Raw genomic sequence first — 21,613 nt, 5'->3', positions numbered from 1 at the left:
GACAGAACCGGACGCTGGGAGCAGGTTGCCATGGTCACTGACGAGTGTGGACAAGCTGTGCTCTCTGTAGTTACACGACAAGCACTGATTCAGACAATCGGGCAGAGAGAAATGAAGTCTGTTACATCCCATCGCTGCCTCGGGGTAATGAGATGTGTGACCTGACACAGTCAGACAGAGAACAGGTGTGCTGTCCTCTGGCGGAGGACACAGACGAGACATAAATGAACATTTCAGATGATATCAGACTATAAAATGTACTGAAGACACACTTCAGTGTAAGAGTTAGACCTGCTCACATTTCATCTGCAGTGGCACAGAGAGGTCAATGTTTGCTCTTGCTTATCATCCGCTTTCGCTTTTATGTCAAAATTGAAATGATCTTTTCATAAGGGAAGGTGGAGGAAGCTTTTGTAATGTGAATGGAAAACCTGTGAAGCTTCGATAGTCTGAGCCAGATTCTGCAGCTTAGTACACACTACTGTTTGTTTTCTTCAGTTAGACAGATATCGTGATGTATCACTACATGATCGTCTTATAATAAATTGATTATTATTATTATTAAACTGGACAGTGTGTGTGTGTGTGTGGTTACAGTATTATCACAAAGTACCTGTTTCCACTCAGTTTCACCCGCTCACACTCTTAAGGAAAGTTCAATATCTGAAAACAGACAAAGACAAATCACTTGAACTTGTTTATTCTCAAGACCAGGGACAGACAGGATCACATAATACAATCATTACAACAACATTACAGTAATAATAAATACATTATACACCAGTAGAGAAGTGACTTACAGGCACTAATTATACATAAGCAGGCACCAGCTGTTTTTACAGTATCATACAACAGTCGATGAGTAGCAATTATTATTATTTTTGTTTTAAATCATGACAGATAATCAAGGGCACACAGAACAGTTTAATTTATATTTAAAGCTTTGATTTTCAAATATAGTCTTGAAATACTGCGAGGCCATTAAAGGCTAATTCAAGTTTTTTTCCTCTGTGTAAATATAACACGGACAGCATGTTTTCTGTTCCCTTATTGCATGAAGTATTCATGTAAGCATCGGCGATGCTGTCCTAAAATGGACTCTGCGACCGGTATGAACCCAAAAAGCATCACGGAATGTGCACACGCACACACACACACACACACACACACACACACACGTCTGTGTTTATGCTGAAACCATGTTCAAACGCACGGCTGTGCTATGAAACTATTACATGACACAACAGCGGTAACACTGACGCTACACTGGGTGTGGGATCGTTGCCCTGTCTGCATTGCAGCATCGTGTTTGTAACAGGTGTATGAGAGCATCATAAAGAAAACAAGGCAGTGACTAATTACTCGGGATTTGTTCCTTGTTTTGTTTGTGCAGCTGCGAAAAACAAAAAAGCACCTTGGTGTGATAATACTTTTTCCATGCTTCTGATTGTGAAATGTGGTGACACTAGCATCTATATGGCTGAATATGGACTTTACAGATACTCATCTCATAACAGTAGAGGCCATGCATGAAGGAAGTGCTCCATGGTAACTCTGACAAGATGAAGCTGAGAATTGAGCAGCAGCAGGAGCAGCAGGAGCTGAAGTATGACATGGTGTCACATGCAATACTTCAGAATTTCCTTTTTTCACTATATGTACAACCATATCCAAGACTGTAATGACACGGCCTATTACTCCCATTTAAAAAGCAACATTTATTGGTGAAGTTGCAGCTGAATATACGTCACAAGTGTGTTGGAGAACCTATGTAGCCTTCAGTTAGCTTGTCCACTGTGGGCTACTGCAAAATCATGATGGTCCAAAGTGGTGTCCTCTCTAAACCGAACCTGGCTTCTGATATAAATAAAAAAAATAAAAGGCTCATTCTGGGGAACTTGAATGAAAGAACTTGAAGTGGAACCTAACATTTTACACACTGAACCTTTAAGCAGACATGTACTGGTGGTACAGCTGCATAGCTCTGCAAGAAAAAATTTACAACTGCTGCCCCCATCAGGCAACTGTTTGAACTTGTACTGCTAAAACATAACAAAAAACCTTATATATATATATATATGTATATGTACACAAGCATCGTCAGTACAGTTACAACACACACTCGGTATGTACACAGACTCACACATTTACTACATGACAGCAAAAAAAAATCTATTTAGATGTCAGATATTTTTCTGTTTTACAGACTGTACAAGGTAAAGTTGCATAATATGCAGAATTTAACAGCAGAATATGATTTTCAATACATGTGGTGTGTGTCTGTGTGTGTGTGTGTGTGTGTGTGTGTGTATTCCTCAGACCTCCACAACAGGGTCTGAACCAATTCCCTGAGCCTGTAGAGCTTCCTCTCTCTTCATCTTCGGCTTCTCTGTCCTCGTGTGCCACACCAGCACCTGCAAAACATAAATACACATTTTGATGGACACGTGATTGAATACTAACTGTTGCGAGGAAATGAATACACAGTTTTTTTGGAACTTTAACGAATTTGGCGACTAATACTTTTGAGCAATTGTCTGCTTTGGGCTCCAGTTCATCCATGGTAACCAATCCCTGAAGAAGGCTGCTTTCTAAGAAGCCCATGGGTGCCTCTCCATCAAAACACGCCTCTGGATTGGCCATGACCAGTTTGAGGGACACGGCAAATCCGGCCATGTCCATCGGGAAAGGGCGACTAGGACGCCAGCCGGTGTGGAAGCGAACCACCTGAGAAGAAGCAAACCAAAGCCACGCATATACTGTAGGTCACCATCAAATGTACACATTGACTTGATTGATCATTTTTAGACGCCAATACCACAACCTTGAATATCCCCACGTTTGACATATTTTAAATAAATGACTAAGTTGTGCTGATGCATTTCAAGCCACGTCGACAACAAGCATTACAAAAACATATTTCTCCAATGGTACAACAGATATTTCGCCCCCATACAGAAAGACACACACAGCCCACTACATGATTCATAAAATTGAAATCTTTTTAACAAACACAATTATAAGTGGCTGGTTTTTCCTCATCCAATGCAGGGATTTTGACCAGTAGTGGACCCTAAGATTTTTTGTAAAGCACATACTCGTCCTCAACCACAGAAGCACTTGTTCAAAAACTCACTGAATTGCTTTTGCTTTGAGTAATTTGGCCAATTGACTACCATTTCTCTAAAACAAAATTCCTTCAGTCCCACAGTTAAAAAACCAGAACAAAAAAAAACCAACACCAACCTTTCCTCCTTCAACCACCGGCTTCTCGTATTTCATCCCTCCAACCAGCCCCACAGGCCACACAGACACTCGCTGGGTACTCCTCATCTGAGATGAAAAGACATTTAACACACACGTAAATAAATAACTCGTCAATATTTATTTCTGTTCTTACATTGGTTTGTGAAGTACTTAAAATGAAACTATTGGACCACCAGACAAGGCTTTCCTTTTCTTTGGCTGGATGCTACAACACAAACAATTCCACGACTATTTGCGTAGTAAACCTCGACATAGGCAACACTCACCTCTTCAAATACTTGCAAGCTGTATGTGTTATCATCGTCAGCAAAGTAAATCACCCCCTCCTGGGTGTCTCCACCTGGCTGAGCCCTCCTGTCCTCTCTGAGCCACCGTAGACCCTCGTTCCTCTGTTCGACTCCACGAGGCTTCAGCCAGTTGGGATCCCCCTGACGTGGAGAGTGAGCAGTGTGTCTGATTCTAACCTAAAACAATAATATAGACAGAGTGACCTTTGTTTCCATAAACAGCTTCCCTGTCTGTACCCACCTCCTGCAGTTTGCGGTCCTTGGCCGTGGGCATGTGTAAGTGTGTGTAGGTCAGGCCGCTCTTCACCAGGAGGTCCGTCACCAGAGGTGTTTTATGAGGCGAGTCTTCCACCACAATCCAATGGAGCTGAGGAACATGGAGAAATGTCTGGGACAAACGGGTCAGCTCTGCCTTCTGCACCAGCCTGGACAACAGAAACCAGAGGGAGGGTGAGCTTGTGAGTGAAGGGGATGTGGAATAACAGAGACGGGGTAAATTAGGTAAGCTAACCTTGCATAAGTCGGGGTGATGACAAAGATGGTCGGCGGAGAGAGCTTGGCGGCCTGTTTCAGGGGTTGTTTAGTAGCTTCAGACTTCCTCATCTGTTCCTGAAGACGGTGCAGCTCCCCCCGCAGCCGGGATATGGTACGGTCTTTGGGCAAGTCATGTTCTGTGCAGTCACAGCGTTGACCTACAAAGCACCAGGGGCAAAAAAACAGACAAAGACAGAGGTGGGTATAGAAGCAGAGCAGCTTATTTGACAGCATTTTATAAATTCTAAATCTATACAAACGATCATTTTCATAATGAATTAATCTGTTGAATATCTTCTCAATTAATCGAGTAATCGCTTGGTCTTCAAAATGTCAGAAAATGTTGATCAGAGTTTTTCAAACCTGGAAATTATGTTCTAAAATGTATGTCCACAAACCAAAGTTTTATAATCTCTTTGTTATACGGCGCAAGAAACCAGAAAATATTCTCATTTGAGAAGCTGAAAAATCAGAAAACCTAACTCTTTAAAAAAAAACTTGACTGACGATTCATTTAGCAATCTACTACTTACAGATTAATCGAGTAATTTTTTCAGCCCTACTGGATCATAGGAATGATGTATTGTGATTTCAAAATCACTGTCAACAACAGCTGATGAGGTAGTTTCCTGACAATGCTTACGATTCAGGAATTAAGGGGAAACTTAAGGTAAATGTGACTTGCATTTCTGAGAGATTCTCCATGAAAATTTAAGATATTTTAGATTAACCCTCAACCCACTGAATTCTAGACATTCTGAAGGATTTATTTTTATTTGTCAAGATAGTAAAAAAAGGGACACTTCACTGTTTTAGTCACACCTAGATTGTATTGCACCAGGTGCTGCTCAAAAACATACCTAGTTTATATGCTTAGTTTTGTCAAACCGGGACCTAATTGTCATAGACAGTCTAGTGATTCATTAAAACTGTTTGGGAACTGTCCCCAACCCCTCCACTCTGTCACACTGACCTGATGTGTCGTGTCATGGTTTGTAAACTGCCCACAGCTGACCACTCACCAAGCTGCATCAGTGCATAGATGAGGCCCAGGAGCGAGACCATGAAGTACAGCACAAACACAGTCTTTAGCTTCAGCTTCATCCGTGTTGCCATGGTGACCAGCTGAAAGAACGGCAAGAAGACATGTAAAACATAACCAGTCAAATGCTATCAATGATTCATCCATATACACTACAGTATTTCAACATAGTGTATGTTGCGCTACACGCTGAACACCCTTGATCTGTACACCGGATGTTTGAGTGTTTGTTTTAAAGAGACTAAACACAGTTGGTCATCATCACTTGGCTAACTAGCAGAGAGGTATAGCATTCCCGCTGAGCTCCATTAAAGCGACATTTTCTACCAGACTCTAAAATGATTAAAGCTGAAGGTGAGTTTTTGTGGGCTAATCCCGAGAAGGTCGGCTGACGTGAATATGCTCTGAAGTTGATGACAAACCAGTGCATGCTAAGCTAGCCGAGCAATGTGTTTACAAATTAAAATAGCGACAGTCGTTTGCATACACTCACCGGGAGCGAGAAGTGGGGATTATACGTTCATGTCATGGTGGACAGATGTAAACAAAGGCACCTCAGTGTTTCACAGCATCCATTCATCCGTGTGAGCTACGACATTTTCCTCCACAAATCTAACAACGGCTTCCGGCTTCGGTGCAACACGGTAAGGCGTCCCCCATCAAATACGCAAGCGATGCAAACGTTCCACAAAAAGATAAACTCCCGAGACCGGGCTAAAACAAACCATTTACTTTCGTTAAAATATTATGCATCACGTATACAATATACAATACAGAGGGTCAGCCATTCAAAGGAAAAAAACACGAATTTAAAACGGCTGCATTATGGTTGGGGTTTTCACATTTTTTTGGTTTTGAGAATCAAACGGTTTTAATTTTTATTTCCATTCTAAAAAGAAAGAGCCTATGTATACATTCCTCTTTAAAATGAAAACTCAATCACAACAGTACAAATGAAAGGGCATCTCTGGAAAAGTCAAACAACTTTCCTTTATTTGTAACATACAAATAAAACACTGACAAGGCAGAATGACTTAGTTTTCCTTTTCATTATCGTTAAAGGACAGGACTTGAACACTCACTCTTAAACCTGGAGGTTTTTTTTTCACATGTTTAAAAAAGTGTGTGTGGGGGGGGGGGGGGGGGGGGGGGTTACCAGTAAAAGGCCAAGAAATGAAAATGAATATGGATTAACTGCTTATATATATTTATATACAAGAGAAAACAGAAGGATCTGATTTATGAAGGTATGTCACCATTTACTAAAATAACGTACTCACCAACTTCAGAACAAGTTTGGCTCACTTAAGTGAGCCTCTTTTTGTAACACAGCCCATCCATGTGGATTGAATGCAACCACTGAGCACTTAACTACGTGAGCTCAATCCTTATTTCACATTTGCTTTCAAGACATTTCCCATCTCCAAGGCATAGTCTCTTTTACTGTATCGTAACATAAACCAAAATCACTCCCTGGATTGTAGGACCATCCCTTTCTTTGTGTTAAAACAAGAAAAACCTAGATTCAGTTTTACGCAAAGTAATTTGTGATTGGTTGGACCCGGGGTCAGAGCTGCAGCCAATTCAATCCAGCAAACGCCAAAACTGACAACATGGCTGCTCAGTAATACAGATGAGGTTTGATTATATTTGATTAACCTGAGAGAAAGAGAGAGTGACCGTCAGTCAGTTGATAAAATACCACTATGTACAACCTTTTTACTGTAATTTATGCAGTACAAAAATGAACTACAGTACATATCAGAAGGCTGTCTAAAACTAAAACAAGCAATATGTTGTTTCATTTTTGTTGTTTATGGTTTAAGTTCAAACAAGCATGATATACCATTACATTGTGTACAGATGCTGGATTTTCCTTGTTTTTTTCTTTATACGAATTTTGTCTCCACCAAGTCTGGAGAGGAGCAGAAAGCTTCACCCCAGGTAGCACAGATCATTTCAGCATTAATGGAGTGCTAAGAACTTTTGACAAAATGAGCCTACTTTCTATTTCTGGCCCTTTTTTGACACACTAACCAGGTGATGATCTGTAAGAAATCTCAACTTGAACCTTAACGATAAGAGCCGTTTTCAAACATTTCAAAGCGTACCTAGTTAAGGCCCTCTCCTATACAGTAGTGTAAAGAAGAAGAAAAACATCCTCCACCTCCTCCTCTAGCCGGCACACAAAATCTGTGCAAATTGACTACAGTCCTGGAATTAAAGGGTGTTGTGTTTTGTTTTGTTTTTATACATAGGGCTTCTAAATGCAGCTGACTAACACTTGCAATTGTCCGAAAATACCCTGAAGGTTGTGTAAACAGATATGGAACAAAAAAGGTTGAAGTGGTTACAGCAGCCTTTTTAGTTCGACTAGTAGAGCAATGTCTAAAATCCTCAGCTGCATCTCACATTACCGTTTCAATTTCATGCAAGCCCTGCCACCTTCACATACACAAATGTTCGTGGAACTTTTGGATGAAATATCTAGGCTCATAGAACCACAAGGACTTTAGATAAAAGCTCCAACAAAGCAGCTCCAACTCAAAAGCCGAATCACCGCTGTGTCATCGATTCGTTTTGTTGTTCATTTTTAAATCTTGTCATGCAAACTAACGAGCACGGACTGAGAAAACATGTCACGACTGAGGTAAAGAGGAGTAACAACCATGATGATGCCAGTCAGTGATCTGTCATTTCTTCCATCATCAATCGACTCATCCATTCATCTGTGCTCATTCCTCCACAGCAAAAGCATTCACCAGCTTTGAATGGTAATAGAATAGTGGCGGCCTCTACCAATCATTGTTTTCATTCATGCTAATGAAAGTATATAAGAAGGGATGGAAGGTTTGATTTAGCAATTTTAAATACACCCAAAGTAGCATCAGCATTGATTTGTTCATCATTAGTACCTCTCGGAGACTAAATGAACGAAGAGGCAAGTAGTAGAAATGTAACTGTACAACAGTGACTAAAGATGAGCTCAACTTAAATGAGTTCGCCGTCATCTATTAGTACCTTTATAAGATGAAGGGAGAACGCAGAGGCACAATGAAGCGTGTGGAAAAGTGGCTTCACTTTCTCCGGTTGAAAAAGGTTTTTTTCTGATTGAAAAAGGGTGTGAAAGTGTGAAAATACTGTAGAAAAACAGAAAAGGGTTTCATGTCATGTACCTCCAATTAGGAAATATGAGAGTGGGTTAAAGCAAAGTTTACTTTCTGTGTTGGACGCAGATTTACAGCAACAGACAATGAGAAATAAGGTATTTTTTTTTTTAAACTCAAGTCACTGGAAGAAAAAGTCCTCATGATGAAAACCTTGAATGTCTTGTTTCATAAGTTACAAAAGAATAAAAGCAGGGGAGACACTAATATAGTTATCACCTGAACAGAGAAGTGGGCGACTGCTAATAATGTACTGTAATCATGTAACAGTAGTTTCACTGACAAACATGGTTCAAAAACAGTGCAGCTGCGGCAGTGCTTTTGTTTTAAAAAAATAAGTAACAAGCCATATGTGCGTATTAACCTGTGTTAAAAATATTGCAGGGCTTCTGACGCCGTTTAGGGGAAATGAACTTGATCTAATCCCGGGATTCCTGATTCAGTGAAACAAGCAAACAGTCTCAGTGCGAGATCCCAGGGAAACTTTACATAGTCCGATTTTCCCTCAGTGACAATATCGTGGATTGAGCATCACTTATCAACTTCATTTACTACTTTCGACCAAGCAGCAGTGCAGAATGATTTGATACAGTAAAGCACATTAGGAGATGAGAGTGAGGTGGAATGAGGTCGACTGTGGTGGTAAATGAAATCAGTAAAAGGCTTTTTCTTGACTGGAAACTACTAATAATCATTAAGAATGAGAAAAAGATAGTTTGTACACGGAACCAAGACGTAGGAAACAACAAACAGAAGCCATGTGTGAAAGCTCACACTGCATACTGCTTTTGGCAGGAATACACTTAAGACGCACAAATCTCAAACCCTACTATGTTAAACAGCTGTAGCCAGGTATTCCATGCTCCATCCATTCATACTCCATTAACAGCCACAGAGACCGTCGGTTAAACTCATTACTGTTTGTAGAATCAGCAGGCAGCTCAAGCTTTCACACACAGCCTCGAAAGTTGCTTGCTTTTTAACCAATCTTAAAGGGGTAACTGAAGTCCATTCAGTGGCAGCAGCCCCCGCAGTGCCCGCCCCCGTGGGTGTGTCCCGCCGAGGCCTCGCCGTGTTTGGTCCGCCGGCTCAGGATCTCGTAAGAGCAGTCGTCGCCGCAACAGCCGGACATGCTCGGTGAGGTTTCATCAATCTCAAACCTAAAAAAGTGTGATGAGAAGGATATGAAGATCATGTACGTACTCACAGCTACTTTCTGACTCTTAAACCTCTTACAACTTCAATTAACCAGCTAAAAAGGGGTCATTATTAACACCATAGCCATTGCATGTGGTTGTTCTGTCCTGTGTTTTGTCACTGCAGAGTCATTTGACCCAGGAGTGAATCCCAATAAAATATTAAATGATCTATTCTCCTGTCATTGACATGTAAATAAAGTACATTTCTCTCAACGCTGATCTTATCAAGTTATTATTTTATGAGTCAACTGCTCCATATCATATATTTCATTCACAATTTTCAACACTCTTGTGTTGGTGGCTCCGTCACACTCCGTCTCCCCGTGATAACTTATTTACAGGCCGCTAATAAGACTCCTAGAAGATATTTGTCCTGTCTTGTCTCACACCGTTCAGTGATTAATAAAGTGATATACAAGATAAGCGTTTATTTTTAACATTAAACCAGTCTTGTAGAGTCTGTATACTCACTGTAAAGCATCTCTGAAGAACTGATAAGCCCCATGGTTGTGTTTAAAAACTGTCAGCATCACTTTCTTCATCTGTGTACTGAACAGGAAGAGCAGAAAAACAAACACCATTTACCTTCATATTCACATGACCCAAGGATATGACCAAAGTATTTTCCTTGTGTGTCCTGCGGGCTTTTCTTGTCACAATCATTATATACATTGCTTCTTTACAAACAGTTTCATAGATGTGGTGTGTGAATATCCTCCTTTTTCTTTTGTACATATTTTCAATCCTATATTGCCTACATCCCACTAATCAAAAATGTAAACACTCTAAATTTTCCATTCTGACACGAGCTTCAGAGGTCAAAGACAAAAAAATGCTTCAAATATATACAAATGTCATCTTAATTTCCCACAGGCCCAGACTGATTTAATAATAGCTGCAGTTTCTACCTGTTGGCAATAAGCTGTAGTATCTGGATGAGGAACTTGCCGAGTCCTTTCCTCCGCACTCTGCTCTCCAACTGCACCTCATAGCTGACAAGCAAGACGATGGTTTAAAACAAGAGGTGAAACTTAAAATGGCTGTGCCCTGACTCTCCGATTGGCATCTTACCAATATAAAACCTCCTCCCCGCACTCCACGTCAAATCGGAAGTGAGAGAAGGCCACTGGAGCAGAGTCGCCATCACGGGCAAGCAGGTACCATGCCCTCTCGTCGTTCATCTCCTCTCTCTTTTCCCTCTCCTTCCACCCCCACTCGCTCTGCTCATACCTACAGCACAGCACAAAAAGAGAAGGTTGACACAAATGCAACATCTACATGTTTATCCATCAAACAAAATGTAATAAATCACATAGTTAATTTAAACAGAGTGTAGGCTGGACACATATATATAACGACAAACAAAGAAAAATGTCCTGCTCCAGCTGGGCAATAAAGTTCTATACTATTCTGAATGGAACACACTGAAGTTTCAAATGGCCATGTGCCTTTTGCTAAACTGAAAACAAGTCAAGATGATGAGCTGTAGTCATTTCTCTGTCCCATTTCAAATATGTCTGGATTGCTTCTGCTCTCTTTCGTCAAACTCCAGTTTGAGCTCATTCACACTCATTGAAAATCACTCATCCACATCTTACCCTGCTCCTGTTTGATGTCACTCCATAATTCTGCTGAGAACCAAGATTTTCTGGCTCGTCTGCATTTCTGCCCAGCTCTAATCTACCGTGCAAATCTGCGCGAGTGTGTCTTTTTGTTCCTGAACTACACCTCTAAATGAGACAAGGGGACAGGACAGGTTCCTTACAGTGTCTGCATGTTGGCTCTGGTGAGTTCAAAGGCCCATTCCACAGACAGTGGGTTGAGGGTGGTCACTCTCTTACACTCTATCTGTAGGTTCAGCCTGAAAGAGAGGACTACAGGGTCAGTAACGCCACAAATGTGTGAAAAAATGTGTTCCAAGTGGGAGAAAGACAGAGAGAAATCCCACCAGCAGATTAACTGTCCCCGCCATGTGGCAGATCTAACAATTATGCATTTCATGAAATACTGAATAAGTCCTTTGTAGGCTAACAAAGCAATGCATACCCATTTCTGTCGTATTTCTTGAAAGCTGGGAAGGCAGTCAGTGGATCATCCAGCTGTGAGACATAGAAACAAAATTAGCCTGAAATCACCATGTCTTCATACATTGAATTCTATAAAATGACTCGTATGACCTTATCTGTCTCGCACAGGCAGGAAAATAACATAACTATCAATTAGTCAACCATGATAATAAGTATCCAACCAAAGTCAGAATGAATAATCTAGATTACTGTGTTTCTCAAATAAGGAGACACTGGACCCCAATGCACAATTCAGCAATCATTCCCCCTGTTATTCTGCAATTTTTTTTAAATTCTTCACATTTTACATGCTTGTGGTATCTGTGACAAGTTATATTTAATCAAAAATAAACAAACTTTATACCACTTCCAACGAGAAAAGCACACATGTCGTTGGATGATATTGTTAATAAGTAACAATGTTACGTTTATTTAAATAAATGCAAACATGGTTAAAATTTTAAATATGACAACTGCCTCACTGCTATGCTTTGTACGAAATTCACATTTTGGAGCTTTGAATTGCAGTTTGTTGAAAATTCTGTGCAATGTACAATTATAAATTGTATAGGATTGTAAAGTCCAGTCCAAATACAAAGTATGACACTGTTTTCCACAAACAGCAGGTGGAGAAGCACAAACAGAAAATAACAAAAATTAGTTTAGACTTGGTTTAACATTTAAATATATGCTGATGACATATATCCATGCGGTTGATCGAGTATTTGACTTTCCAATGTCAAAAGCCCTTAAGACTTTCAATACAACCTCTTGCTTAGTGTTTGAGTTCTGGGCCTGTGCTCTCAGGCCAAATGATTTGGGGAACTATCCAAATAGGATTTTTCTGACAGATATTGCATCATCAATACATTAACAACTTTAAAGATATGCACCTTGTCCAACATTTTTTGATTTACGCATCAGCTAAAACATTCAAAATAGAATTGAATAGCACATTTTTTGATTTGAAAAGGATTTTACTGGTCGGCCCTGATTCGTGGTTTTGTTCAGTGGAACATAACTGGATCAGGATCCTGACTGTTTTTGTAAGAAATGAATGCACCACTTACTCTTTTGAAACAACAATCCCATGTGAAAAAAATGTTACTCTTGGCAACAGCATAATAAACCCAACCATATGACACAGAGAATTTCTTGTTGCAGTACTCCTCTGTTAGTTCTTCAAAAGAGCAGAGGGGCGGGAGGGAGAACAGCATGAAACATCAAGTGCCCCATTTTGAGCCAAAATGACACAGAAATCATTACAGCCAGGCAGACCTGCTCAGAGGAAGTGTGACTGAGGAAGCATCAAGTTTAAGGGCTCAGTTTTCCGCCAACGCTCGAGCACAGTTTACTAACCGAGCGGCAGTAGCTGTGTCTTCTGTTAGACAGGGCGGATTTATTATTGCTTATTAATTATGCATAGAGAAACATATGGCACTGTGTTCTGCTTTTCCTGTCATGTGCGTATCAGTTAGAGTAATTAGGGCAGCGTGGGCACAGTGGCAACAGAGGATATTTTAATTCTGAAAAGAGGTGGGTGCGTTAAAGTGAGACATTTGAAAACACAGATAGCATTTATTTTTATTTTTTTAAATCAGCTGTCACAACTACACAGCCAGAATAATTATTTTTCCGTTTGTCCTTGGTGAGCCATTAAAATCCAATAATGTCTTCCTTGGGCTATAACCTACAACCCCAGGAAATGTCATCAAAATAATTATTTTGTTTTTTAGTTACACTATTCAAAACCAAACAGACAAACCTGACTAAAAACACAGCCTCCAAGGCAGAGGTAAAATGTCTGTAATGCTGATGATAGCTGCTTCCAGGTTACCTTATTGGCTGCGTCCACCTTGGCACAGACAGCGTCCATAGCTGCCCTCTCCTCCTGACGCCGGGCTTTCTTCTCCTTTGCTCTGTTGGACTTCCTCTGGAGAAAGACAAGAGAAAGACAATAAGACATGAAAATAACATAATCTTGTCTGTACTTCATAATCCTCACAAAAAACATGTTAGAAGCCCAAGAGAGACAAAGCCCTGACATAATCTATTCATTTAATTTGCTTAGAATATTTCATTTTAATCCTCAAGTCTACATTTAATCCATTCTATTGCAGGACAAAAAGTATTCCTGGCTCTGCATTATACCATTTTATATTATATCTTAAGTTGAATCACACACAAACCACTTATAAAAGTGTGTGAAGAGCAAATCTGTCAATTAACAAGACATTATGCTGCATAAACAGCTCAACCCAAGAGACATGTCTAAGTTTTAGCATAGGTTCTACTGCATTAGATGCACTTATCTAGCAGTTAGTAGAGGATGGTTGATGCAATTTATGGTGCAATTGGGAAGAATCACATTTTTATAGCGACATGGGTGAGTTAGAAATACAGACATAAGTTGCAACTGGATTTAGCAGCTTTCATCTTATATTGTGTACACTTTGACTTTAACAAACTAAATAGATTGATCACAATATGTAGGTCAGGATCTGAGTGACTTATCAACGATTACTTAAAAAATAAAAAGCCACCTTGAGCCATAACCTTCATTTCCAGGTAATTTCATTAGAATCTGATTGAACCTTTACTTTCTGAGCTATGTTACTCACAAGAAAATACTTTCAAACCAGTCTTTAGTGACAATTATCAGGATAAATGTCAAATGATGACATACTGATCTAATTCTGTGCTGTTGGGTGAAAGAGACCAGTAAATTGTGAGTACTTTCAATGTTTTTTAATGGACAGAAAAGAACAACTTGTTTAAAGATTCCATTTTACTATGTTATATCTCAGAATGTTTGTGCAATGCATAAACATATTGAACCGTTATATGCACAAAGGTTATCACGAGAAGATATAGTTATTGTTTAATGCCCAGCACTAGGCGGAGGTAATAATATGGTAAGTCAATGGAAGAAATTAACAGATACATTTAACTAAAGTGAGGTTGATCACCTATTAAGCAAACACTGAACATTATCTGGTTCTACTTACTAAAATGTGACCATATGCTGCTGCCATCTATAAAAAAACACTGTTGTGGAGAGAGATGGATCAAAATGTCTTTTTGTCGACACATCGCTGACCTTCCTCATGAAATATGATACATGATATGCCAGGGCAAATATGAATATTTTAATTAATGAAAAAGGTGCTCAAAATTAAACAGTCCCTGCCAGTTTCACTCGCCGGGAGTCACTACTTGATGTTTACAGCAGGATAATGGCGGAGAAAGGTACATTAAAAAGATCCACGTTCAATATATAGACTTTATGCACTTGGTTCTCCATGTTGTAAATAAAGAAAACTCACACTTTCAACTTTTCACGGATGCTTTGATCCTTCAGTAAGACAGATATCATGATGTATCACTATATCACTGATTGCAATATATTGATTATGACAGAATCATTGTATTACAATATTATTGGTATCGTAGACTGTGCAACACATATGGACTAGTAGTTGTGGATTGTTGATCACAGAAAATGGGGCATTTGAGTTTGTCATCCAGAAAAATGTGATGGAAACTTTTTAGATAAATTGAAAATAATCACAAGTAAAATGCATTTGCAAGCTTTGGGGAAACCCCATCTGTTCACAACACGTTAATGAAATGAGGAGAAACGTGTTTTCAGTGCAGAAATGCCAGACTGGTGCATCAGGAACAAACAATGGCAGGAGACAGACATGGAGGAATTAGCTGGATTCCTTCATTTAGATCCAGACCTGAGCAGGAGAGGTAACATGGGAAGGAATGCACTGAAAAACCAAGTGTAGCTAGGAGCATTAGGTTTGTACCAAGCACAGAGAGGCTGCAGTCTGAGCCGGGACTGAGCAAACACGTGGACTGCTTTATCACGAGTGAAAGTGGAGGATAAACTACAAGACCGGGAAACAGACTACGACTAAAGGCCTGGTTGGTGCAATAATCACCAGAGTGTATTAAAACCAGGTGGGCTGACACGGCGCACTCAAATGTACACACATGCACGTTAGCATTAACAGCTAACCGAGCACTGGTCATTATTAAAGCACACCAAAAGGAGCTAACGCCGTTAGCACGCTAAAGAATGTCGCACCGGGGGATTTCAGTGTGTACACGAGTCAGGACAGTGCGCTAATAACGCTGGAAATGCCTAATAAAGCATGATGCGAGCTAATGCTAATGTCTGCCGTTGCTACACAGGCGGCTAAATGGCTAACCAACACCTAGAGCAACATCAATCCACCATGGTCTCTCTCCATTTCCCCTCTCTCTCTTTCTTTCTTTTACCATCACACTGGCCCCAAATCACCCACCGTTCATTCCGCCACTGTCGCAACGAGACATGAGCCAAACAGAGACAACTCACCCCCATTTTGCCGCTGTGTCTTATCGCTCCCCTCAGGAGAAACACGCCTCTATTGTCCCTGTGCTGCTGCTGCCGCTGCCGAGTTATGAGTATCGTATCGTGACTACGGGCACAGAGAAATGGGCTACATTAATATGACAATGATAGATAGTGTGCTACTGACGATGTTGGTGGGCACAAATACCAACCAATGTGACTGTGACAGGAGCAGCAGCGGCGGCTTAAGCGCAAACCTGATAAAACAATCAATGGAAATGGCCACTGTTTTATTTCTCTGTAAGTCTGATTGGCGCCAAGGGTGCGAGGCTGCAATTATCACCGCTCCTGCTCTGCCCTTTTCTTTGCTCCGCTCTGAGTCCGCCGAATCCAACTGTGCTGCGTTCATGTGTTCACTCTGAGCTCGGATTTCTGCGAACCGCCTCTGTCCTGGAGGGGAGACTTTAAAGACTTTCACTTTAACACAAACGTCTTCAACATTCTTTATTGTCATGTACTCGCAACAATGCAACATTATTACCAGTCATGGCATCCGCTGAACTCAGTGTCGTCTCAGCTTTGCAAAGTAGCATCAAGTAGAAATGCTGTGAATAAAGTATATAAAAGAAAGTATGTAGAAGTAGAATAAGATATTTAGAAATAGGTCCCACAGGAAAAAAAATACAGTCCAAAAAATAGTAACATTCAGTGTCGTAATATAATAAAGTATAAATACTTTTACACTGTACTCATGTACACAATTCATATATCTGTACTTTTCTTTGTTATTTGTATTATTAGCAACTTTTACTTTCACTCCACGACATTCCCTCTAACTGTCTTTGTTACTCGTTACTACCAAATAAAATCTGAAGAAGAAGACCATATATAAATACAGACCATAATGGTCTGTATTTATAGAGCTTTCCTAGTCTTTACACTACAGTTTCACCCACTCACGCTGGAACATGGGGTTGACTTGATCAAGGACACGTATAGAATAGCAGGGCTAGGAATTGAAAACACAACCTTCCAGTTGAAAGACAACTCGCCCTACCACTGAGCTCAGTGGTACCTTACGCCTTACTTTTACTTTTACTTCTAAAACTTGAGTACATTTTATATCAGAAAATTACCTTTGATACTTCAGTAAAGTAAATGTTGTATACGTTAAGACTTTTACTTGATACCTTTAGTTACTTTATACAAGACTGGTAAGATAGTAAAATTGTAGGTAAGTAGAACTAGTTCTTCTCCAAAACTCTCTGTGAAATTTTTCATAATTTATACACAGATAATTAGTCGAGGGAACTACAAAAGTGTAAGAATGGTTGTATAGTGAGGCTTGTTAATCATCTTATGTATGCTGGTGAGTTCATTGTTATGTCTCCATATCGTGCTTGTTCAGAGCAGTGTTGCCCAAACCTGGGCCTGGGGACCCACTGGCTGGGATGTTTTAGAGGTTTTCTTGCTCCAACACACCTGATTCAAATAAATGGTTCGTTATCAGGCTTCTGCAGAGCTTGATGACAAGCTGACCATGTAAATCAGGTGTGTTGGAGCAGGGAAATGTCTAAAACAGCCTTTCTCAAAGTGTGGTCCTCGGACCACTGGTGGTCCGTGAGCGACCCCTAGTGGTCCACGAGATGACAAGCACGTAACATATCGTGTTTTAAAATGTTGTCATTTTGACATTTTGTCTGGGCCCCACAACTTTTTCAGGGTTAAGGCTTTGTTTTAAGGTTAGCGTTAAGCACTTACTTGTTGGGTGGTTAAGGTAAGGGTTTAGGTTAGGGAATGCATTACATCTATAAGTGTCCTCACTAAAAGATAAAAACAAGTTTGTGTGTATGTGTGTTCACCATCTACCTGACTTATTTACTCCACTTTGTTTTTTTCTGATCACCTATTGTTTCCACTATTGTTTGTTATCATTATTATTATTATTTAACCCAGTCTGTTGCCTTATTTCTACATCGTTTCATGTGTAAGTAGTAAATAAAAATATCCTCCACATGACGTTAACCTTAAGCGTAGACATAATTCTCTGCTCTGTGCACAGTGACAGTAAACATATCTCCTCATGACTGCACACAGAAAGCAAAATCAGCACAATTTATCTATGTATACCACATTGGTAATAGTCACTCGACTAGATTATCCTTTTATACAGAAGGTAGATATTAACATTTGAGATCCCCAGAAAATGAGTCTGGCAGCGGTGGGATTCGAACCCACGCCTCCGAAGAGACTGGAGCCTTAATCCAGCGCCTTAGACCGCTCGGCCACGCTACCACGTTTCACAATCTCTTTCAGACTAGTCTCAATCTTCCGACAGCACGTGAAAGCACCACCGGTTTAGCGCGAGTTGGGTTTCCTTGTTTGGACAATGAGGAAACAGGCTATATCCAGGTTGTTACGAATTGACCTCTGACCTCTGATAGCAAGAATACAGTGCAGTTATTACTATCATGTGATCACTGAGAGCACATTCACACGTTATATTAATCTTATTGAATCTTATTTCAATAAAAGTTATTTTATTTTTAAGTTTAGATAAACTTTATATAAAGTTATATAAAGATAAAGATGACAAACATGTGCATAATATAACATTCAGGACTACTACTATTTTACTATTACACCTTATACTATTTTAAACAGATCAGTAATTTCCTATACTATACATGTTTTAATGAATGAATGATTCATGTGTCTGTCTCTGTCTCCACATGACATCTAGCAGCTGTTGGACTGTACAACAAGCACTGCTCTCAGTAGACCGCACATAACCAGGCTCCTCATTCCTCCCTTCCACGTGCAATATACTGTTTACGTAAGTGCAATACACTCATTCGTATACAATTTCTCATGTTCAAACTTTGTCTATTTATACTGTAAATATCAAGACCATACTGTGTATATTCTGCAAAAGTCTACAATGTACATTTTGTTATAGTCTTAGTGTTAATATCTTTAAATATTGTACATTTTCAGTAATGCATGTTTATTATTTATTATCTTTATATTTACTGTCTCTGCTGCTGTAACATTGTAAATTTCTCCACTGTGGGACAAATAAAGGACTATCTTATCTTATCTTATCTTACATCACTATGATTTAAATGCACTGTTCATCACTGCAATACCTGAAGGACATAGAGGTCCTGTCCTTGGTTATGTTCTGTTTTCTGTAAATACTGGAACCTTATATGAATTACATCCTTTTGTAATTTTACAAAGTTGCACCCAATTGGTTTTAAAAGGATGAAATCCGTGTAAAGCCAAGCAGATTTAGACCTCGGACATGAGACAAGAGGACCATGTGCTCTTGAATGAGTTGTTATTGTAATACCAGGTATGAACACGGTCACAGAGACCAGCACATAAACCTTTAATTGAAATGGAGAATATTTATTATTTATGTAACGCCTTACAAACATTTGAGTCAGTTTTTCTAAAATAAGGGTTCACAGTCAAAGACAGAGCCATATCCTGCTTGTTGTATAAAATTAAACAATAATAATAATAGTAAAAGCAAGGGTGAAATCAGCTCCAGAGGAAGTTGAGAAGCAATAAGTAAAAGTGACCACAAGATGGCAGTGTGGGGTATAAAATTAAACATTTTGGCATTGTTAAACTTAACCCTTATATATTTCTCTAACCCAGCCAATGTTCATGGGTCTGCTGGACCCAGTGCATTATGAGGTTTACACTAAGAACAATTTGCCACTTACTTCTGTTGGGCCACATGCATGAATATCAGTGCTTTTGTAAGAAAATGCAATACAAATCAATCAAAATCAAATATGAAACGAGGTTTTTCATCCCTATTGATGATTGATAAATCACAAAAAGTCTATTTGATTTTCTGTTGCTGAGCATTTTTTCCATGAGTGATGTAAAAAAGAGACGACTGCTGTAGGTTCTTTGTTAGTAACTGGTCTTATCAATAAATATAAATTTAATATCAATAAATAAATATCAATAATACATACTTCTTCATACAAGCATATTCATACACTTCTTATAAAACATAAAGTATTAAATGTGGAGACTTTCTCATGACAATAAAAAATAAAAAGCACAGGCGTGAATGATCAAATGTCAGTCAAATGTATGACGGCTTAATTCCATTAAACTTTTGTTCACTGTCACGCTGCTGTCCTTCCTCACCACTTGATCAGTAGCACCTGTGTTTTCCTGCTATAATAATGTCAAAATGCCTGTGGTGAAAAAAAGGCCTGTAAAAACTTTTACGGTCATGTCCATATTATTTATATGAGCTGTACTTAAATGAGCAACCACAGTTTGGGGCAAAGCAAAATGTTACCACTTCTAAAGTGACAGACACAATAAAGGAAGGAAATGGGAATTTTTTTTATGTTGATTTTGCAGTTAATGAATTTTTTTTTACACGCAAATTGTATTTGTCTGTGGAAGTGGAGAACAAAATAAAATGGTTACATATCAATGAAGATATGGGATCTTATGGCCATTTTCACAGGCCTACCCACTTTTTCATAAGGCAAATAAAGGCCTTGTATGGGTCTCACACTCACACACACACACACACACACACAGAGCAGCAGCTCTCCCCAGCACACAGATGGCCCAGTCTCTAAACCCCGCCCTCAGTCTTTTGTCTTCAGGGAGTCTGTCTCTAGCCATCAGTAGGTATTTCATACGTCGTCAGTAGGGGGCGCAGCAGTGAGGGACAAGGACTTGAGGCAGAGGCCTGATTTTCATTGTATACAAGTCTGTGTGTGTGTGTGTGTGTGTGTTTTTGCATACAGCTGAGACACATGCAGGAAACACTTGCACTGGGTTTTTTCAGTTGAGATGTGACTCTGTCCTCCTCTCTATTCCCCCCCCCCACCCGCTCCTCCGTCTGGAAACATGAAAGTGTGTTACGCTTGTCTGTTGGTACGTTCAAGCTCAACAATGCCCACCAAAGGAAAAAGAAATGAGTAGATAGATAGATAGATATATAGATAGATAGATAGATAGATAGATAGATAGATAGAGCAGGGAGGAGTAGAGAGTCAGTGGGGAAGAGGAGAGAGGGGGGGGGGGGATCAACAGATGCAGTGTGGAAAGAGCCAGAGGAGAATGGTGGATGAGGATGAGGCATCTCTAGCCATGCAGCACAGAAATGAACAGCATAGACTCAAGATCCTTTCTATAGATTTACATATTTGAATATATACAGCACATATAGACTATATATAAACACACAGCTCACTCAAGCCACCCCTAAAGGAATGCTATATATGCTGTATGGCACTATGACATTGCACATCACTGTACAGTATAGAGATAGTGATTTGAGGGAAATGGGCCACAGATCTATTATGGCACATGGTAACATGGCATCTTCAGGGATGTTTAGTGACTTCCAGCCTGTGAGCACCGATGCAATGCCATATCACATATTACGAGCCATTTGGGTCCTAACTTCTCTGTAATCAGTGTTCCATCATCACAGAATAATGATGGCGGCAAACAGCATCGTTTCACTGCACTTATATCAAGACATGCATGGTGGTTGTCCAACTGTGAATGCAGCAGGAGTGCATTCTATTACAACTGATTCTAGAGCATGCATCTCCTGAAATAACAGAGAAAGTCAGAGACTTCACAAGAGGGATGGAGGGATGGGAGTCAGGGTGAGGTGCAAAGGAGTTATGAGGAGATGTGGAAGTG

At 39.8% G+C, this 21,613-nt stretch overlaps 2 protein-coding genes and 1 non-coding gene across 7 annotated transcripts; all 3 read right to left on the bottom strand.

The window, feature by feature from the left end:
- Window positions 1-48: 48 nt before the first annotated feature.
- Window positions 49-5,779, bottom strand: b3gat3 (beta-1,3-glucuronyltransferase 3 (glucuronosyltransferase I)). 4 transcript variants are annotated; one of them, XM_058625672.1, is made up of 10 exons: window positions 5,624-5,779; window positions 5,111-5,213; window positions 4,066-4,246; window positions 3,796-3,979; window positions 3,534-3,731; window positions 3,247-3,333; window positions 2,524-2,727; window positions 2,322-2,414; window positions 614-663; window positions 49-64 (listed from the first exon to the last, which is right to left on the bottom strand). In XM_058625672.1, exons 2-9 carry the CDS (start codon window positions 5,202-5,204, stop codon window positions 646-648), a joined length of 1,059 nt encoding a protein of 352 aa, XP_058481655.1. In that variant the 5' UTR covers window positions 5,205-5,213; window positions 5,624-5,779; the 3' UTR covers window positions 49-64; window positions 614-645. The 4 variants fall into 4 exon arrangements, with proteins under 4 accessions (XP_058481655.1, XP_058481654.1, XP_058481656.1 ...); XM_058625671.1 differs by lacking the exon at window positions 49-64 and adding an exon at window positions 94-197; XM_058625673.1 differs by lacking the exon at window positions 49-64 and adding an exon at window positions 94-197 and having other exon boundaries at window positions 3,534-3,695.
- A 322-nt stretch (window positions 5,780-6,101) lies between these two features.
- Window positions 6,102-16,279, bottom strand: naa40 (N-alpha-acetyltransferase 40, NatD catalytic subunit). 2 transcript variants are annotated; one of them, XM_058625704.1, is made up of 9 exons: window positions 16,120-16,279; window positions 15,932-16,034; window positions 13,400-13,495; window positions 11,543-11,595; window positions 11,262-11,357; window positions 10,568-10,726; window positions 10,405-10,488; window positions 9,968-10,045; window positions 6,102-9,457 (listed from the first exon to the last, which is right to left on the bottom strand). In XM_058625704.1, exons 2-9 carry the CDS (start codon window positions 15,935-15,937, stop codon window positions 9,310-9,312), a joined length of 720 nt encoding a protein of 239 aa, XP_058481687.1. In that variant the 5' UTR covers window positions 15,938-16,034; window positions 16,120-16,279; the 3' UTR covers window positions 6,102-9,309. The 2 variants fall into 2 exon arrangements, with proteins under 2 accessions (XP_058481687.1, XP_058481688.1); XM_058625705.1 differs by having other exon boundaries at window positions 15,932-16,249.
- A 1,841-nt stretch (window positions 16,280-18,120) lies between these two features.
- trnal-aag (transfer RNA leucine (anticodon AAG)) lies at window positions 18,121-18,202 on the bottom strand. Its single transcript has one exon. It is a non-coding gene; the product is annotated as a tRNA-Leu (tRNA).
- Window positions 18,203-21,613: the final 3,411 nt, after the last annotated feature.

This window comes from Solea solea, chromosome 3 (genome assembly GCF_958295425.1).
Source record: "Solea solea chromosome 3, fSolSol10.1, whole genome shotgun sequence".
Taxonomy (NCBI): Eukaryota; Metazoa; Chordata; class Actinopteri; order Pleuronectiformes; family Soleidae; genus Solea; species Solea solea.
This window is presented reverse-complemented; position numbering and strand designations above follow the sequence as displayed.

Excerpts from the sequence above, each read along its gene's own strand:
- b3gat3 (XM_058625672.1), bottom strand. The coding sequence starts at position 5,204 with ATGGCAACACGGATGAAGCTGAAGCTAAAGACTGTGTTTGTGCTGTAC. Across the intron at positions 2,728-3,246 it reads CGGTGGTTGAAGGAGGAAAG|GTGGTTCGCTTCCACACCGG; the intron begins GTTGGTGTTGGT and ends GCTTCTTCTCAG. Across the intron at positions 2,415-2,523 it reads AAGCAGACAATTGCTCAAAA|GTGCTGGTGTGGCACACGAG; the intron begins GTATTAGTCGCC and ends TATGTTTTGCAG.
- naa40 (XM_058625704.1), bottom strand. Across the intron at positions 11,358-11,542 it reads AAGAAATACGACAGAAATGG|GCTGAACCTACAGATAGAGT; the intron begins GTATGCATTGCT and ends CCTCTCTTTCAG. Across the intron at positions 10,046-10,404 it reads CTACAGCTTATTGCCAACAG|TACACAGATGAAGAAAGTGA; the intron begins GTAGAAACTGCA and ends CTTCCTGTTCAG.